The following is a 19,942-nucleotide window of genomic DNA, read 5'->3' as shown; positions in this document are numbered from 1 at the left end:
GTTCTCCAGTGCATTGTTTTTAATAATGGTGACTTAATAGTTTTTTTTTTTTTTTTAAAGTCCATCTTATTAGTCCATTCTGTTTGTAATACAGATTCCATCTGTCTAACAGTGTTACACCACCATTACACCCCATGGCTTTAACACTCCAGAAATCTCCTGTTCATACTAAATGCTCAAAATTATACTATGCTGCTGCTACAAATATACAATAAACATATTTTCTAGGAGCATATACCTAGCATCTGTGTAAAAAATCAGTAGTGTATATTTTATAAAAGATGTACAGTTGTATCAGTATTCACTCCCCTTGAAATTTTCCGCATTTTGTAGCTTAAACTGACTTCATTGGGATTGTATGAACCCAACACCTGCTCATCACCCTGAGACCAGAGAATAGCAAAGCATGGTGGTGGTAGCAGCATCATGTTGCATTACCCTTGGCTCCCCCTGTTTTGTTTTTGCTGGTTGGGCTTCATGATGCTCTTTGATTTGGAATATTCTCCAACAAAGTCTGGGGTCTTCAAGAAACCGGTGTACTTGAGAGCACATGACCCTTTAATTACACAGAGGTTTAACTGTTGGTTACACACTGTGACTTCTGATGACTGCTGATTGCACCTGAACTAAATACTACTTCAGTCCCAATGCATGCTTTTTTTTTTATTTGTAATATAAGATGAGTTTAGAAAATTTGAAGTTGGAGTGAATACACTTTGTGTAAGGCATTGGATATTTGAGTGTCTTGGGGGGGGGGATGATCTAAATAAATACATACTGTGGTAATTGCATAGTTAAGGTAATTAGTGTAAATAAATAACTTGTAGATGTCCAGCATTAGTTTAGGCAACACAGAGTTGTGACATTTGTGATGCTCTACAGTTCTATGTGATGCATCTAATCTACAGAGTCTGTAGTCAGTGCACTTTATTACAGTAGATAAACCATTTTAGCTGCACGGTGAATAAAAAAAAATGACCATGTCTCCCTGGAAAGTTTCCTTTAAAAGTGTAATTTGTAATGTCTCTTCATTCCCCTCAACTTCCTCTCGACTTCTCATTTCATTAATCACACTTCCTTGTTTCATTTCCTAGCTTCCTTTCCTGAAATTATAACATCTCCTACATATGTACATGAAAATGAGATGCAAGGACAAATGAATCCGTAGCTGACTAAAAGAGACACCCTTGCTCACAGAAGCATCACATTAAAGCTTAATGAACTGCTGCACAGCTGCATTGCCTGTCACTGGGCATAACATCTGTATTTGGTTACAGGCTGAAATACATGCATAGGAGTCCAAAAAAAAGCATCAATTAAGAGTACTGATGAGCAACAAACTTAATCCTATTGCGTTGCTTTTAAAGGACAATATATAGAGCGTTGCAGTTCAGTTGCTGCTCAGGGTGGAGCTTAGTTCTGCTCTGGAAAATGTGTTCGCAGAATCCTGACACTAAAGAACTTGAGAGTCGAAGCATGCTGATACTGAACATCATTCTTCTAGCTACTGCTATCTTTTAAGCTTTATGAATAAAAAAGCTATTAAAACTATCACTTTTTAATGTTCAAACTGCACACTGAAATACACTTTGGCAAAATACTAGGAAATAAAAATAAAAATGAGATGAGGAACAAAATGATGTTAAAAAGTGCAAAATGTTGAATTTGTTTTGTAATGATTTTGAAAAAAAATGGCACGACCTTCCAGCACCATGTCCTATGGACAGCAACAGAGATGTTAATATTTTACATTTCTTTCTTTTTTAAAAAATTTTTTAATTTTTTTAACCAAATGTTTGTATTTTGAAACGTCACCAAATGTTCAGTTTGGAAATTTAGGCAAATTTAAATCCACTTACTGACCGAACTAATGTTAACCAACTAAAGCAATGTATCACTTAAATAATTAAAATCTGGGACTGATTTGAGATAAAACTAGCATTAAAACACTTGGGTTTAATAATTAAGGTTGTTAGTTTTCTGTTCAGCCTTTCTAGAAACTGCTAACAACTTCATAACTATCCACTGTTCTATTTATTTTTACTTATTGGAACAATTTCATAGGCCTGCTTAAATTAAAATAATCAAAAATAATTAAATTGCTTCAAGCTCCAATGAGTCCAAGCTGCATTAAAAAAATTGCAAAGGCATTAAACTGAAGTATTAGGAAAAATTGTTTGTTCAGAAAGGTTCATCCTTTAACAACAACATTTATAAGCTTGTCTATACACTCTGTAACTGAATGCCCAGTCATAATTAGGAGTGTGTGTTAAAGAGAAGGGTAGAGCAGAGCAGAGCAGTGTTGTAGTCAGGAGGAGGTGAACCACACGGGACAGCAGTGTTGTTCTCCTCCTGGCCACAGGGGACGCTGCTCACACAAGGGAGCATTCTCTCCTGGTGCTGGCTTTTCAAGAAGAACCTGCAACAAGCCGTAACGTCATTATCAGTTTTGTCCTGCAATTGGATGAAAGATCAAGGACACTCCACACTGTCCTCAGTAAATCTGTAGTTCTTTCATCATAAACTGAGCCGATAGCAAGTGAACAAATCCTTTGTGTTAAATTTACTTTTAAAATGCAGCCTAATAAGAACACATTAATTCTGTAATGCTTTAGGTTCACATCACTATTATTATTTACTGCAGAGGTTAACATGAATAAATGTTATGCAAGGAAATTAACAAACTAAATTGCACTGCCTAATTTTTTATTTAAACCATGACTAAAAATAGACCCAATGCCACATGAATTATCACAAATAAAGTCATGATGTTCCTAAATGTTTAATGATCTCTAGCCAACATTTGTAAATATTAAAACCTGATCTCAAGCGGCACGGTGGTGTAGTGGTTAGCGCTGTCGCCTCACAGCAAGAAGGTCCGGGTTCGAGCCCCAGGGCCGGCGAGGGCCTTTCTGTGCGGAGTTTGCATGTTCTCCCCGTGTCCGCGTGGGTTTCCTCCGGGTGCTCCGGTTTCCCCCACAGTCCAAAGACATGCAGGTTAGGTTAACTGGTGACTCTAAATTGACCGTAGGTGTGAGTGTGAGTGGTTGTCTGTGTGTCAGCCCTGTGATGACCTGGCGACTTGTCCAGGGTGTGCCCCGCCTTTCGCCCGTGGTCAGCTGGGATGGGCTCCGGCTTGCCTGCGACCCTGTAGAGGGATAAAGCGGCTTGAGATAATGAGATGAGATGAGATGAAAACCTGATCTCGAGTGGCACGGTGGTGTAGTGGTTAGCACTGTCGCCTCACAGCAAGAAGGTCCGGGTTCGAGCCCCGTGGCCGGCGAGGGCCTTTCTGTGCGGAGTTTGCATGTTCTCCCCGTGTCCGCGTGGGTTTCCTCCGGGTGCTCCGGTTTCCCCCACAGTCCAAAGACATGCAGGTTAGGTTAACTGGTGACTCTAAATTGAGCGTAGGTGTGAATGTGAGTGTGAATGGTTGTCTGTGTCTATGTGTCAGCCCTGTGATGACCTGGCGACTTGTCCAGGGTGTACCCCGCCTTTCGCCCGTAGTCAGCTGGGATAGGCTCCAGCTTGCCTGCGACCCTGTAGAACAGGATAAAGCGGCTAGAGATAATGAGATGAGATAAATAAACTCACCAGTTCCCTCACCTGATCTCTCTTTTTAGGCTCTGTTCTGAAATTTGCCAGCTAACAACATAACGTTCATTATGCATTTAATTTTACTCATTAGTTAATGCAAGGGTATTGTCTTCTTCTTCTTGTAATTTATTATATACACCGTTTACTATTACTGCTGATCTTCATGGCTTGTTCATGTGTTAAACAATGTCTGTTTAGGGAACCTTAATATAAAGCATTACCACTGATTTTTTTAATAAAAAGTCATGATAATCCTGGCGACTTGTCCAGGGTGTATCCCGCCTTTCGCCCGTAGTCAGCTGGGATAGGCTCCAGCTTGCCTGCGACCCTGTAGAAGGATAAAGCAGCTAGAGATATGGAGATGAGATGAGTCATGATGATAAGGAGTCAAAAAGGCTAAAAGTCACTAAGTTAAAGGCCTACATTACTGCCATTGTTGGCTGTCCATCGCTAGCAATGATGACTGCTTCATTAGGATGTGTAGAAACACAGATGGGCTGCGAGACCCGCACCAGAGCGACAGAGTCACCCGCAGCGGCAGCACGAATGGCCCGGTCGAGCTGCCACGGAATGTCTGGCCTCGTGAGCTCTTGCATGCTATTCTCCTCTCCTAATGAAGCACCTTGCACAGTAAAATAAGACAAACGATGTCGTGCCCCCATCGTCTTGTCTCTCTGGACCTCCAGACCTGATGCTAAGTGGTGCACAAAAGTGCCACTGACCTGACAGGTATGGAAGTTTCCCTGCAGTAACAACTGACTTGCCGAGTGATGCCATCCTCTGGCCATTTAAGTGGCTCTTCCGCATGCCATCAGGTGGTGTGCCATTGACCCTGTTGGGTTCTTCAACCACATTGCACCAAAAAGTGCCCTGCTGCCAGCACCTTATTGGTGATGTACTATTTAACCCGTAGCTGGAACCCAGGCAGGTGCTACCACTCCGGGTCCGAGTGGAACTGGGAGCAGTGGTGATTTAAAGGGTAACTCCACTTTCCGTAATACTCAAGTCCTCTTGGACCTGAGACTCACCACCGGTTGCAGTTTAAAGTCATACCCAGGACTACAGTTTCAATTACTGTACTAAATTGGACACAGCACAAATTTAGACTCAATCAAGCCGAATATTTAACAGTTATTCCATGAAATCGAGTTGGACAGCTGATGAGACACGTAGCACCGAGTCGGCTCTAAGCCATGTATGATGAGATTGAGTGGAATAACTGTTTTATTCTATCCACATTCACTGGATTTTGAGAAACAGAGCATTTTTATTTTTATTTTTTGCAAATTCAATAAATAAAAACTTTATGCAAAACATCAGACAAAATCATTTCCACTTAGAATACAAACAAACCAGCGAAATGACAGGAGCAATTTGTGAAAAATGCGATAATAATAATTCTTGAAAAATAAAAAAAGGTATGTTCTTACCATCAAATACTTCTATTCCATATGTTGTTGCTTTTTTTTTGTACTTTTTGGGTGTTCTACTTCTTGTTTAGGGTTTTTTGGCAGTTGGCAAACCAACTTAAAGGTGCATGACTGCCACTGACTGGGCTGGAGTGCGGAACAGGAGATATTGGGGAGGAAAAACTATATTTTAGCCATTTCTGTTTCTTTTAAATACTTGATCATTTTTGGGGTTTTGTTTTCGAGTAGAGTTGATATTTGGTCCTCGGTTGGTTCAGCAACACGCTCCGCCATTTTGTTTTACTTTACTCACGGTATATGAGCTGATAGCCTAGTAGTAGAGTAGCCAATCAGAGCGCGCGATTGCTCATATCTAGTGAATGTGGATAGAATAATAGACTTTCTACAACTTTTTAGTGTGAATTTTCCTGGCTGCATCATTTTACTTATAAATATACACGCCATCCAGAAACGCAATGTGTATCCAGACCACCTCGCTCACCTGGTGATCTTTTTGGTTTTGAACTTGTCAGTCCATTTGAGCTGGATGAACTCTTCAGATGGGAGAACCATGCCACTGTCTGACTGGGAATCCTGCAAACAAAATGAACAAGCAGTGTAACTTCACAAAATCCTCAATTCTGGAAAACCAGAAATCATAACTTCCTGTCATTCTAATGACTGCTGCACGTGGATAATGTGAGAAGCATACTTCTGGGCCTTCTCTGTTGAGGTTCTCTTCAAACGTGGCAATGGTATCGATTCTGGTATTGATGTAGCTGGAAAAGATGAGAAAAAGTTATTTGATGTCGAAAACGTGGTGTTCTGGTTAATGATTGATTGATTGATTGATTGATTGATTGATTGATTGATTGATTGATTGATTAAGATAAGCATTGGCAAATTGCTGTGGTGTAAAATGAATAAACACTTTGGGACATGGTGTTAAAGGATATGGGACATGAAACATAAAAGCACGCTATATCAGTTTCTTTCCATTAAAAATATGAATATTTGCATCAACAAATACAAAATCATCTATTAAATTCAGCAAAATCGTTATATTCATGATGATTATATGGCATTTCTGCTCGACTTCCGATATGCATTTTTTGCAACCGGAAGAGCCGCTGTCACGTGATCATACGTAACAAAAACTTTCGGGCACAGCACAAGCGGGTAGATGAATGGAGAAGTGGATGACAAGAAAATTGTTTTTATAGTACATTGGACATCATGGTGTATTGTGCTGCTTATGGTTGCAATAATTTCAATGGGAAATGCCCTGGAGTAAGATTTTTTGCATTCCCCAAGGACCCGAAGCTGAGGAAAGTGTGGGCTCACCTGCACATGCGCAGTAGGCTTCGCGCATGCGCAGTAGGCTTGGTAGGACAAATCCAAGAGGTAGGATAACTTTACAGAACACCTGTTGAAAAAACTTTGCACCTAATGTTTCCCACAAACTGTGTTCGGACCATTTCACTGAGGATTCTTTCAACATTAATACTCAGGTACTGAGCTATATTAATTCATGAAACATGAAACAGGAAGTATAAGGATGAGAAAAACAAAAACAGTTTAAATCGGGAAGCTGCGCACATTTGCGCCAGGCTGCACAAATGTGCGCAGCTTCCCGATTTAAACTGTTTTTTTCTCATCCTTATACTTCATGTTTCATGAATTAATATCGCTATTTTTTTTTTTTTTAAATCGGATCTGCGTGATTCAGCTGTGAAAAAGGCGGCATCTGCCGAAAAGCGCGCTGTTTGCATCCCTGCACGGAGGCCAGGGGACAGGGCAGGAATATTTTTGTTGATATGAGTGATCCGGTGCTATTTCGCGACCCCCCCGTTGAAGACCTCTGCGCTAAGCGACTGAAAGCCGAGGTAAGGATTAGTATTATAATTTTGGGTGTATCAATTATTGATTATCATAATTCTGACTCGTTTCGCCATTTTGAATGTTTTCATCTCGGACTCTGGAAGCATTGTATCTCAATCAATCTCGAAAAATATCAGCAAAAAAAAAAACTAGCTTGCAACGGACTTTAGCTAGATCTATGATGAACTTTCAATGTATGATACAAAAATAATACTTCTTTCAACAGATCATTAGCCTTTGAGCAGAATTGTTTTTAACTTACCAGGAAGTGTTATCGAGCCGACCGCTTTCAGTTTCATGAGGGCTGAATGAACGCTCACTCTCAGAATCATCTGACCCGTCAGAGTAAAGACAAGATCCATGTTCATGTGAATTTCCAGCTATCGGTTCGAATTGATAGGGTCTAACTTCACATCTCTGTGAAACATCGGGAATATCACTGTCGATGGTGTCCATTTCGGTAACCTGTTTACATTAGATTCCCAAGCGCTGGCTCCTTGGAAAGTTTTTGTTGCGTCACGGGTCACGTGACCACCTAGCTCATTAACGAATCCTTGTTTTACGCTGATGTATAAAAAAACTTGAATAATGTGATGATTTTCACATTTTTGATGCCCTGCAGTGATTTAGATGGCATTTCTTATGTCCTTTATACATAATTATGCCCAGGTAAAAATCCATGTCCCATATCCTTTAATAGGGACATCCCCTGGCATTGATTATTTTCCTATAAAAACAGCATACCTGTAGTGTTATTATTATTCCCTACTTAATATGAAGACTGCAATGTAATTCTTCTTCAGCGTTTAAGACTGTACAGCAGGGGTCATCAAACTACGGCCCGCGGGCCGACTATGGCCCCCCCCCCCCCCCTTTGACAGGCCCCCCAGCCCCTCTGCCCCCCCACCACTTGAACCGGCCCTATGAGGCAATCCCCAAAAGTGGTCATGGCCTATTTTTTTAAATTACTTTTTGGCAAATAATAACATGTCTGCATCTTGTATTTTGTTGATTTTATCAATTAAAATTGATATTTAGTTATAAAATGAACTATTCATATTTTCGTCATATGCTTGCGATCAAGCAGTGACAGGCAGCGCACGCACAGAGAACTGTCAGTGTTCAGGACAGCAAAACGGCTAGCGGTAAGTGAAAAGCTGACAGAGAGTGCAGAGTTTTTAAAGAACAGTGGACCACCGATTATTTTTTCGTTCGGTGTAAGGACCGTGCAGTTTGTCTTGTATGTAAAGAAAGTGTGTCGGTTTTCAAAGAATATAATCTGCGTCGTCACTACGAAACCTGCCACAAAAGAGTATGCTAGTTTGTGAGGGCAAACAAGAGAAGACAGGATTCGGAGGATGAAATGCGGACTGGCTGCACAACAGAATGGATTCCTTCGCCAAACCCAGATCAACCAGGCTGCTGTCCGAGCTGGCTATAAGGTAGCTCACCTACTAGCTACCCATGGAAAGCCGTTTACTGATGGGGACTTTGTTAAAGTATGCATGCTTGCTGTGGCCGAGGAGGTGTGTCCCGACAAGAAGGATGCGCTCAACGCGGTGAGTCTCTCCGCACCTACTATGACCAGGCGAACCGAAGATTTGGGGGACAACGTCTATGACCAGCTGAATGAGAGATCGTCAGAATTCGAGTTTTTTGCTTTGGCCATGGATGAGAGCAATGATGTGCAGGACACAGCACAACTGCTGTGATCTATTGATCTATTGCTCATATTATAATTTCACTGTTTTTTAAAATTTATTTATTTTATAGGCCTATTTATTTGACCTTTATTAAGTGCTGCACACAATTATTATTAATAATATCAACAGGCCTACCTACAATTTATAATTTTCCACTCACCTTTGCCAGTGTCAATCACCTCAACTAGGCAGATGTTTCTTACCTTGACAGCTTTGATGTTATTTTTATTAGAAAATAAATAAATGGAATATCTGTGGTATTTCAAATTAAAACAAAGTGTGAAGACTCGATTACTACTTTTGCAAACCACTAGTAAAGATAAACAAATATCTGCCAGGAATCAAGTGTTGACATAAGTAGTGTGGATATAGTAGTGTGGGTATAGTAGTGGGGATATAGTAGTGGGGGATATAGTAGTGGGGATATAGTAGTGTTGATATAGTAGTGTGGGTATAGTAGTGTGGGTATAGTAGTGGGGATATAGTAGTGTGGATATAGTAGTGGGGATATAGTAGTGGGGATATAGTAGTGGGAATATAGTAGTGGGGATATAGTAGTGGGGATATAGTAGTGTGGATATAGTAGTGTGGATATAGTAGTGGGGATATAGTAGTGGGGATATAGTAGTGGGGGATATAGTAGTGGGGATATAGTAGTGGGGATATAGTAGTGTTGATATAGTAGTGGGAATATAGTAGTGTGGATATAGTAGTGGGGATATAGTAGTGGGGATATAGTAGTGTGGGTATAGTAGTGTGGATATAGTAGTGTGGATATAGTAGTGTGGATATAGTAGTGGGGGATATAGTAGTGGGGATATAGTAGTGGGGATATAGTAGTGGGGATATAGTAGTGTGGGTATAGTAGTGTGGGTATAGTAGTGTGGATATAGTAGTGGGGATATAATAGTGGGGATATAGTAGTGGGGATATAGTAGTGTGGGTATAGTAGTGTGGGTATAGTAGTGGGGATATAGTAGTGTGGATATAGTAGTGGGGATATAGTAGTGGGGATATAGTAGTGTGGGTATAGTAGTGTGGGTATAGTAGTGGGGATATAGTAGTGTGGATATAGTAGTGGGGATATAGTAGTGGGGATATAGTAGTGTGGGTATAGTAGTGTGGGTATAGTAGTGGGGATATAGTAGTGTGGGTATAGTAGTGGGGATATAGTAGTGTGGATATAGTAGTGGGGATGACTGTGCCAAGCTAGTAATCTTTACTACACAATGAGGCCTGCTGGTGGTCATATTTGTCTGGGTCATACAATTCTATGTTATATAGCTGACTCGACCCCGGCCCCCCATCACAGTCAGGAACGACAATGTGGCCCCCAGAGAAAAAAGTTTGGTGACCCCTGCTGTACAGTATCATGGCTTGGGTGACTGCGTTGTAATTAAAGCTTGTGTGTGTTTTTGCACTCTAGTCAGCTGGTGAAAACTCAGTCCTGGATAAATTCTTGAATACACTTTTACCTCGGGCTTCCTTGGTGCATGTCTCTGTAGTCCAGATGCTCTGCACCACTCTCTCCAGGCAAAAATGTGTTCAGGGGGATGTAATCCTTCCCATTCTTAAAGCCAGAATGCGTTTGTTAATGCAGCTCAGTATGAGGAGGAGTTTTTAATAATAGCTGTATGCAGGAATTCAGATTGAATACCTGTTGCACGCGGGCCTGGAGAAGGTCTCCTAGCGTTCCTACTAGCTCAGTGAAGGTGGGTCTGTCTGACGGATTTCTCTCCCAGCACTCCAGCATGGTGGTGTATCTGCAACAACAACAAAAAAATGTGTTATCTTTCTAATCACAACCAAAAAGCAAACTCTCATGCCTCTGTGATAGGACTAATAGATTATTGTTTATGCTCTACAGGAATACATGCTGATCTCACACCAAACATGAATTGACTCCATTTTCCCTTCGCAGTATGTAAAAACTATAATATATAGAGGGTATTACATGGTTGTGTGAAGACATGAAGTTTATCTTTGAGTGGTGAATATACATATTCACGAGTGAGCAAAGTGAGTGATATATTTTTCAACACGAGAAGATAAACTTCATATCTTCACACCACCATGCAATATTCTTTATATTATATGGACACATCCACAAAAAATACGCAAGTTAATCAAAAGAATTTTTAATTTTGAACTGGTTCGCCATTTTGACAACACGCGTCTAGTCAGTGGGAAAACACTGGGAGTGACGTCATCGGAGTGAAATATTGGGAAATACGCAGGGGCGGATCTAGAAAAATATTTATGGGGTGGCAAGAGGGGGGCAGGAATTTTTGAGGGGTGGCAACATATTACAGACGTATATATACTGAATTTAATCACAGTTATCACAGTTTGATGACAAATAGTATGTACACACTACAAAAGGGCACAGGCTGCCAATTACAAACTCATACAGACAAACTTAATCTCATGCTTTTATTGTTCACAAAGAACACACATTCTCAGATGAGGTCTATACCGTTTCTGGACAGTTTTATACTGTATATGCAAAAGAACAGACACTAAAAAACAATAACAACACTGCTTCAAGTTCAGCATGATTTAAACCATTTACACCAGTGTCACATTTTATAGTTTTTTTTCTCATGCTTTGTAAAGGCTCACCAGTGAGCATAACATGAACTTGTCATGCCTACAACAGCTGAATGCGGCGATTTCCATGTTGCTCAGCAAAACGCTTCACATTACATGTATAGTTAGCTAAATAACGTTCTCCAACCTGATTTTTATCCTCTCAAAATCAGCATCGCAACTATGCTAGCACTGTTCATTCATTATAATTTCATTTCTTGATGGATAGTTAATCAGCTTTTACCCCTTTCCTCCCGTGTCTCCTTTCCTCGCAACTCCTGGCTCCCTCGCTTCACGCCTCTCAATTTTCCAAAACAACCAATCTCTGGCGTTATCTCGTGCTGCATTCGCCGCAGTCGGACATTGGAAATTCGCGCACATAAATGCCAAATTGGCCGTAATTTTTCTTTGAAGTCGTCGCTGCCCACTGGGGTGGCAGCAGGGGTGGCAAGGCTTTCTCTTAGGGTGGCATTTGCCACCCTATGCCACCCCGGTAGATCCGCCCATGGAAATACGTCACTCAGATCCGCAATGTATTTAGGATGTAAAATGCAAGTTTTTCAACACGAGAAGATAATTTTCATATCTTCAAGCCATCGTGTGATTTTCTTTTTATTATTTAGACACATTCACAAACAAAAAGTCCCCAAATTTATCAAAACAATTCATCGATTTCCTCACGAGTGACAGATAGAGATTTATGTCATGGTTTTGGTTCTCCATGTCCCAAATGGAGCTCATATGAAAACTCTAAGTGCTGTATTTCCCAGTAAAACACTCATGTCCATATAACATTAGGTATTATTATACACACGGGCAACTTTCTCCATGGAATAAAAACGTGTTCTGTTCCCTTCTAGTGGGTTTATTGATGGCATGCAATATTTTTATCATATCACTTATCCTCCGTGCATTACGTCACTCTCCCCAATGCTCTTGTCAAGACAACACGACATCACATGTCGGAGACGTAAAACTTCTGCGCTAGCGAGCGACTGTGACAATTTGTAAACAAACATGGCTGCCAGGCAGCACGGTGGTGTAGTGATTAGCACTGTTGCCTCACAGCAAGAAGGTTTTGGGTTCGAGCTCAGTGGCCGGCGAGGGCCTTTCTGTGCGGAGTTTGCATGTTCTCCCTGTGTCTGCGTGGGTTTCCTCCGGGTGCTCCGGTTTCCCCCACAGTCCAAAGACATGCAGGTTAGGCTAATCGGTGGCTCTAAATTGACCGTAGGTGTGAATGTGAGTGGTTGTCTGTGTCTCTGTCAGTCCTGCGATGACCTGGTGACTTGTCCAGGGTGTACCCCACCTTTCGCCCGTAGTCAGCTGGGATAGGCTCCAGCTTGCCTGAGACCCTGTAGAACAGGATAAGTGGTTACAGATGATGGATGGATGGATGAATGGCTGCCAGGTTTGCTTTGTTAAAAGTGGAAAAGATTTTGAGAGAATTTTGGCTGCCAGGTCGTTCCATTGTGTGTAGTTGTTGATGTTGATTTTAAAAGTAACTAAGTGAATTACACAGGGATGATAATAATAATAACAACAATAATATTCGACTTGACTGTGCTAGTGTTGGCCTTCACTAACACTGCATCAGCTGGAAGGTAACTGGACTTCTGCGCTAACAGCACCGAGTCGCAGGTAAGCTAGCGCTGGCCTTCGAGAATGCTGATATGAAGAGAGTGTGCATGTATAATAATAATAATAATGGCTTTTTTTCGTGGTCTATCAGAGATATACCACTTCAGGTCTTTGACGTGGTATAGCATGATATCTTCAACTCATTCAATATCATGCTAGCTGAACGGAATATATCTGATAGATCACTCAAAGCCAGCCAATATTATTTAATTACGCCAATCTGATTGGTCAGCTCTGACGTTAGTCCCGCCTCAAATCAAAACATTATGTTCATGAGCTTGTTCAAATGCTTGTTTCTATGCTAAAAGCTCATTCACAGGGACTCAGCGGACAACCTACAAAGTCTATATCTAATGATAAACATATACTGTATAATATGGTAAAGTTTGCTGTAAAGACATGTTTCATAGAACATTTATGTTAAATAATTATGCTCCAGCATTGGTAATTAACTGTACCAGTCCACAATTTTTCAGCTACAGGAAACTTTTTAGGGCAGACGATAACATGATAACAGGAACCAAGTTATCTTATGGATGTATCCCAACTACGTATAAATGGATAAACTGTATGGTGTGTTGTTTGTTAATAATTAAAAATAGTAACTGCTGTGGTACAAGAGAAATAAAACACTTTCAGGACACGCTGTTATAGGAAAACAGTCCACTCTGGTGTTGTAACAGTAACTCTGCTTCATCGCACCACCACGTCGTGGATTATTTTCCTATAACAGCACCCCCCCATAATACTGTATTCCTAACACACTTTCATTTCCATCCCTCTGCTTGTTTGCTACAGAGTGTGTTTTCACAAAACGTATCGACTCACATTTCAGGGGTGCTGTATTCTGGGGCACGCATTCGAGTTCCCTGTTTCAGTCTGTGGCAAAACTCCTCGTCGATGTTGAGTCCTGGATACGGGGACGCCCCTGAATTCCGTGAACACAAAATATCCAAGTGAGTGTGAATCGTTCAGATTAGTCCTCGGGTTGACAATCCACTACTAATCGTTATATCTTCTGACAGATCTAGTGATGTTTTAATGAAATTGCTCTACTGTATGCCTAAGAAAATGTTTTCTGCTGCTGTTATTAAGACTCAACGGTACCAAGTGAGAAGATTTCCCAGAGCAGAACACCATAAGACCACACATCACTCTGAGTGGTGAAGACCTTGTCGAAGATGGATTCTGGAGACATCCATTTCAGCGGTAAGCGAGCCTATACAGGACAAAGCAAGCATGAACAGCATGGATCTTGCTAATTAATGTTATGTTCTGGTCTGTAGACAGTAAACATGAGGTAAATGCAAGTCTGGATGCACTCACATCCCCTTTGCGGACGTAATCAGGGTCTTTGTAAAGGTCTCGGGCCAGGCCAAAGTCACAGATTTTCACCACATTATTGTCAGATAGCAGGATGTTTCGGGCAGCAAGGTCTCGGTGTATACACTGGAATACACACACATATACAGAAGCATATTTAGGGCTGAATAAGTAAATTTCATTCAGTATGTCTGCTCAAGTGTAAAATATTTTTGTCTGTTCAGAACTGAACTCTGGTCCATCTAAAAAGTGCACTCGAATTCAGGTGGAATGACGTGTGTGTGTGTGTGTGTGTGTGAAGTCAATTTGTCAACTTGTGCCTGTGGCTGGGTATCAACTAACATTATCCTGTACCAATACACTTATGTGTCTTCACTCTGGAACAGGAGGAACTTCATCTGGCTCTGAACAGCTGTCTTCAAATTAAATCTAAAGCCCTACCTCTTCACCAAACACTTCAATAAGCACTAATAATAATAAAACAACAAAACAACCCTTGTACTGTTTTTGTTGCCCTTTAACAGGGTTTTAGCTTGAGGCTTCTCTTAAACACTGATCTAGTCATACTGTACTACCATGAGGGTGTTTTTGATGGAGTCTGCAAGCAATTCTGTAAATCTCTCTCGAGGTCATATGGTCATTGGCTAAATGCTGTACAGTGGTGCTGGAAAGTTTGTGAACCCTTTAGAATTTTCTATATTTCTGCATAAACATGACCTAAAACAACATCAGATTTTCACACAAGTCCTAAAAGTAGATAAAGAGAACCCAGTTAAACAAATGAGACAAAAATATTATACTTGGTCATTTATTTATTGAGGAAAATGATCCAATATTACATATCTGTGAGTGGCAAAAGTATGTGAAACTTTGCTTTCAGTATCTGGTGTGATCCCCTTGTGCAGCAATAACTGCAACTAAATGTTTCCAGTAACTCTTGATCAGTCCTGCACACCGGCTTGGAGGAATTTTAGCCCATTCCTCCGTACAGAACAGCTTCAACTCTGGGATGTTGGTGGGTTTCCTCACATGAACTGCTCGCTTCAGGTCCTTCCACAACATTTCCATTGGATTAAGGTCAGGACTTTGACTTGGCCATTCCAAAACATTAACTTTATTCTTCTTTAACCATTCTTTGGTAGAACGACTTGTGTGCTTAGGGTTGTTGTCTTGCTGCATGACCCACCTTCTCTTGAGATTCAGTTCATGGACAGATGTCCTGACATTTTCCTTTAGAATTCGCTGGTATAATTCAGAATTCATTGTTCCATCAATGATGGCAAGCCGTCCTGGCCCAGATGCAGCAAAACAGGCCCAAACCATGATACTACCACCACCATGTTTCACAGATGGAATAAGGTTCTTATGCTGGAATGCAGTGTTTTCCTTTCTCCAAACATAACGCTTCTCATTTAAACCAAAAAGTTGTATTTTGGTCTCATCCATCCACAAAACATTTTTCCAATAGCCTTCTGGCTTGTCCATGTGATCTTTAGCAAACTACAGACAAGCAGCAATGTTCTTTTTGGAGAGCAGTGGCTTTCTCCTTGCAACCCTGCCATGCACACCATTGTTGTTCAGTGTTCTCCTAATGGTGGACTCATGAACATTAGCCAATGTGAGAGAGGCCTTCAGTTGCTTAGAAGTTACCCTGGGGTCCTCTGTGACTTCACTGACTATTACACGTCTTGCTCTTGGAGTGATCTTTGTTGGTCGACCACTCCTGGGGAGGGTAACAATGGTCTTGAATTTCCTCCATTTGTACACAATCTGTCTGACTGTGGATTGGTGGAGTCCAAACTCTTTAGAGATGGTTTTGTAACCTTTTCCAGCCTGATGAGCATCAACAACACTTTTTTTCTGAGGTCCTCATAAATCTCCTTTGTTCGTGCCATGATACACTTCCACAAACATGTGTTGTGAAGATCAGACTTTGATAGATCCCTGTTCTTTAAATAAAACAGGATGCCCACTCACACCTGATTGTCATCCCACTGATTGAAAACACCTGACTCTAATTTCACCTTCAAATTAACTGCTAATCCTAGAGGTTCACATACTTTTGCCACTCACAGATATGTAATATTGGATCATTTTCCTCAATAAATAAATGACCAAGTATAATATTTTTGTCTCATTTGTTTAACTGGGTTCTCTTTATCTACTTTTAGGACTTGTGTGAAAATCTGATGATGCTTTAGGTCATATTTATGCAGAAATATAGAAAATTCTAAAGGGTTCACAAACTTTCAAGCACCACTGTAACTGTAAATGGCAATGAAAATGTCACGTTACTTCATGTTTCAAGTTCCATCGTGGATGGAAAACAATGCTGTGTCTTGTAAATATCATGCAAAAAAACATTGTGGCTACAAGTTATGTAGAGTATATGAGCACAGAATTCATCTTCGAAGCTTCTTGAACTTGAACAGGAGTCTAGAAACCATAACTAAATAATTATTATCGTTCATGCTGAGAAAAAAAAAATGCAAAACATTGCAACCCATGTTTCTTTTGTTTGGAATTTGTGTGCATGAAAGTAAACCAATGATGATGATGCACCAGAATCAATCAAGTATAAAAATGCCTTTAGAGGTACAAACACACACACAGACACTCTGGTACCTTGCGTGAGGCGAGGAACTCCATGCCTCTGGCCACCTGGAAGCTGTATGAGATCAGGTCCTCTAGGTGTAGAGGCATGTTCATGCACGAGACAGAACCTGAGAAGCAAATTAGAGTGATGTATTAATGTGGAAGGTTTTTCATAAAATGAATAAATGAGTAAGGAAGATCCTCACCATTATTTGCCTCGTTTTCCTCTTGTCTCTCACCCTCTAACTCAGAGCTGACTTTCTGCATGTTCTGGCTCTCCACACAGCTCTTACACTCATCCTGATGTCCCCTTTCCTCTTCCCCTTTCACCTGAGACAGACCACCAGAGCATCAGTGAGAAAAACAGCACAACACGGCACTTGACCAGAAATATAAATTTTTATTCTTATTATTTCATTTAAATGAGTAAAACCACTTAAACATCTGGTTGCGGCTATACAGATTAGTGCTAAACATATATTTTCTTGTCTTCTTAATATTTATATGTTAAACTGATTTGGGGAGCATTATGTTTATCACTAAATAAGCTCCACAGCTTTGGATAAATCACATCAGTGATCAGAGGGGGGATTGTACTTGGAAACGTTTCCACAAACCTGCATGGAGTCATTCTTATGTTAGCTTATAACAGGGACCTAAAAAAAATGTTCCCCAGGTCTGTATTCACTTAATAGTACATGAACTGTTCTGGGTGTGTATAGGGTTTAGGGTTAAGGTTAGAGGGTGGTGCAGTGGTTATCACTATTGCCTCACAGCAAGAAGATTCCAGGTTTGAATCTCATGGCCTTTTTGTGTAGACTTTGCATGTTCTTCTCATGTCTTTATTCGTGGATTTTCTCTGGGTGCTCTGGTTTCCTCCCACAGTTCAAAAACATGCAGGTTAGGTAAAATACCCAGCCACTGGGGTGGTACAAGCTAGTGCATACTTAGTGCCAGTCCCAAGCCTGGATAGATTAGGGAGAGTTGCGTCAGGAAGGGCATCCGGTGTAAAACCTATGCCAAAGCAAATATGCGGATCCAAATGATCCGCTGTGGCAACCAGAAGAAGAAGATGATTAGGGTTAGAACATACAACCCCGTTTCCAAAAAAGTTGGGACAAAGTACAAATTGTAAATAAAAACGGAATGCAATGATGTGGAAGTTTCAAAATTCCATATTTTATTCAGAATAGAACACAGATGACATATCAAATGTTTAAACTGAGAAAATGTATCATTTAAAGAGAAAAATTAGGTGATTTTAAATTTCATGACAACACCACATCTCAAAAAAGTTGGGACAAGGCCATGTTTCCCACTGTGAGACATCCCCTTTTCTCTTTACAACAGTCTGTAAACGTCTGGGGACTGAGGAGACAAGTTGCTCAAGGTTAGGGATAGGAATGTTAACCCATTCTTGTCTAATGTAGGATTCTAGTTGCTCAACTGTCTTAGGTCTTTTTTGTCGTATCTTCCGTTTTATGATGCACCAAATGTTTTCTATGGGTGAAAGATCTGGACTGCAGGCTGGCCAGTTCAGTACCCGGACCCTTCTTCTACACAGCCATGATGCTGTAATTGATGCAGTATGGGGTTTGGCATTGTCATGTTGGAAAATGCAAGGTCTTCCCTGAAAGAGACGTCGTCTGGATGGGAGCATATGTTGCTCTAGAACCTGGATATACCTTTCAGCATTGATGGTGTCTTTTCAGATGTGTAAGCTGCCCATGCCACACGCACTAATGCAACCCCATACCATCAGAGATGCAGGCTTCTGAACTGAGTGCTGATAACAACTTGGGTCATCCTTCTCCTCTTTAGTCCGAATGACACGGCGTCCCTGATTTCCATAAAGAACTTCAAATTTTGATTCGTCTGACCACAGAACAGTTTTCCACTTTGCCACAGTCCATTTTAAATGAGCCTTGGGCCAGAGAAGACGTCTGCACTTCTGGATCATGTTTAGATACGGCTTCTTCTTTGCCCTATAGAGTTTTAGCTGGCAACGGCGGATGGCACAGTGAATTGTGTTCACAGATAATGTTCTCTGGAAATATTCCTGAGCCCATTTTGTGATTTCCAATACAGAAGCATGCCTGTATGTGATGCAGTGCCGTCTAAGGGCCCGAAGATCACGGGGACCCAGTATGGTTTTCCGGCATTGACCCTTATGCACAGAGATTCTTCCAGATTCTCTGAATCTTTTGATGATATTATGCACTGTAGATGATGATATGTTCAAACTCTTTGCAATTTTACACTGTCGAACTCCTTTCTGATATTGCTCCACTATTTGTCGGCGCAGAATTAGGGGGATTGGTGATCCTCTTCCCATCTTTACTTCTGAGAGCTGCTGCCACTCCAAGATGCTCTTTTTATGCCCAGTCATGTTAATGACCTATTGCCAATTGACCTAATGAGTTGCAATTTGGTCCTCCAGCTGTTCCTTTTTTGTACCTTTAACTTTTCCAGCCTCTTATTGCCCCTGTCCCAACTTTTTTGAGATGTGTTGCTGTCATGAAATTTCAAATGAGCCAAGATTTTTGGCATGAAATTTCAAAATGTCTCACTTTCGACATTCGATATGTTGTCTATGTTCTATTGTGAATACAATATCAGTTTTGAGATTTGTAAATTATTGCATTCTGTTTTTATTTACAATTTGTACTTTGTCCCAACTTTTTTGGAATCGGGGTTGTACAACCCTGGGAACTTAGGACCCTGGAAACATAGATATGATGGAAATACCTGCTCTCACCCAGCTAACACTGGTAGTTGTTGTTGTTATGGTGACTGTATTTAATATATATTATATACAAATTATTTATTTAACAGATTGGGCTACTGTTAAATAATTTAATGGGACAACCAATACTTTAGTGTTTCTAAAGCGTGTAAATGCACAGAGAGGTTTTTCAAGTTTCTTGGGCATTCAACAATTCATTTTTCAACCTTAAAAGAACATGTTCAGGGATATTTTAAGTAAATGACTTTAGTAGGAGGCGGCACAGTGGTGTAGTGGTTAACACTGTCGCCTCACAGCAAGAAGGTTCTGGGTTCAAGCCCAGCGGCCGGCGAGGGCCTTTCAGTGTGGAGTTTGCGTGTTCTCTCTGTGTCTGTCCGTTTCCTCCGGGTGCTCCGGTTTCCCCCACAGTCCAAAGACATGCAGGTTAGGTTAACTGGTGACTCTAAATTGACCGTAGGTGT

General features: G+C 40.9%; 1 protein-coding gene across 3 annotated transcripts in view; it reads right to left on the bottom strand.

The window, feature by feature from the left end:
• Window position 1: 1 nt before the first annotated feature.
• Window positions 2–19,942, bottom strand: part of flt1 (fms related receptor tyrosine kinase 1) — a 46,717-nt gene continuing 26,776 nt past the window's right edge. For 2 of the 3 annotated variants that reach the window (XM_060899811.1, XM_060899813.1), the window contains 10 exons: window positions 16,942–17,065; window positions 16,766–16,863; window positions 14,144–14,266; window positions 13,925–14,036; window positions 13,646–13,745; window positions 10,248–10,353; window positions 10,066–10,160; window positions 5,719–5,785; window positions 5,509–5,600; window positions 2–2,419 (listed from right to left, as the gene is read on the bottom strand). In XM_060899811.1, coding sequence (XP_060755794.1) covers window positions 2,257–2,419; window positions 5,509–5,600; window positions 5,719–5,785; window positions 10,066–10,160; window positions 10,248–10,353; window positions 13,646–13,745; window positions 13,925–14,036; window positions 14,144–14,266; window positions 16,766–16,863; window positions 16,942–17,065 — 1,080 coding nt within the window. In that variant the 3' untranslated portion in view covers window positions 2–2,256. Of the gene's footprint in view, window positions 2,420–2,791; window positions 3,149–5,508; window positions 5,601–5,718; window positions 5,786–10,065; window positions 10,161–10,247; window positions 10,354–13,645; window positions 13,746–13,924; window positions 14,037–14,143; window positions 14,267–16,765; window positions 16,864–16,941; window positions 17,066–19,942 lie in introns of those variants that run through there. The other variant, XM_060899812.1, reaches the window with a different exon arrangement.

Source organism: Neoarius graeffei, chromosome 19 (genome assembly GCF_027579695.1).
Source record: "Neoarius graeffei isolate fNeoGra1 chromosome 19, fNeoGra1.pri, whole genome shotgun sequence".
Taxonomy (NCBI): Eukaryota; Metazoa; Chordata; class Actinopteri; order Siluriformes; family Ariidae; genus Neoarius; species Neoarius graeffei.
The sequence above is the reverse complement of the archived record's forward strand: the minus strand, read 5'-3'. Positions and strand labels throughout refer to the sequence as shown.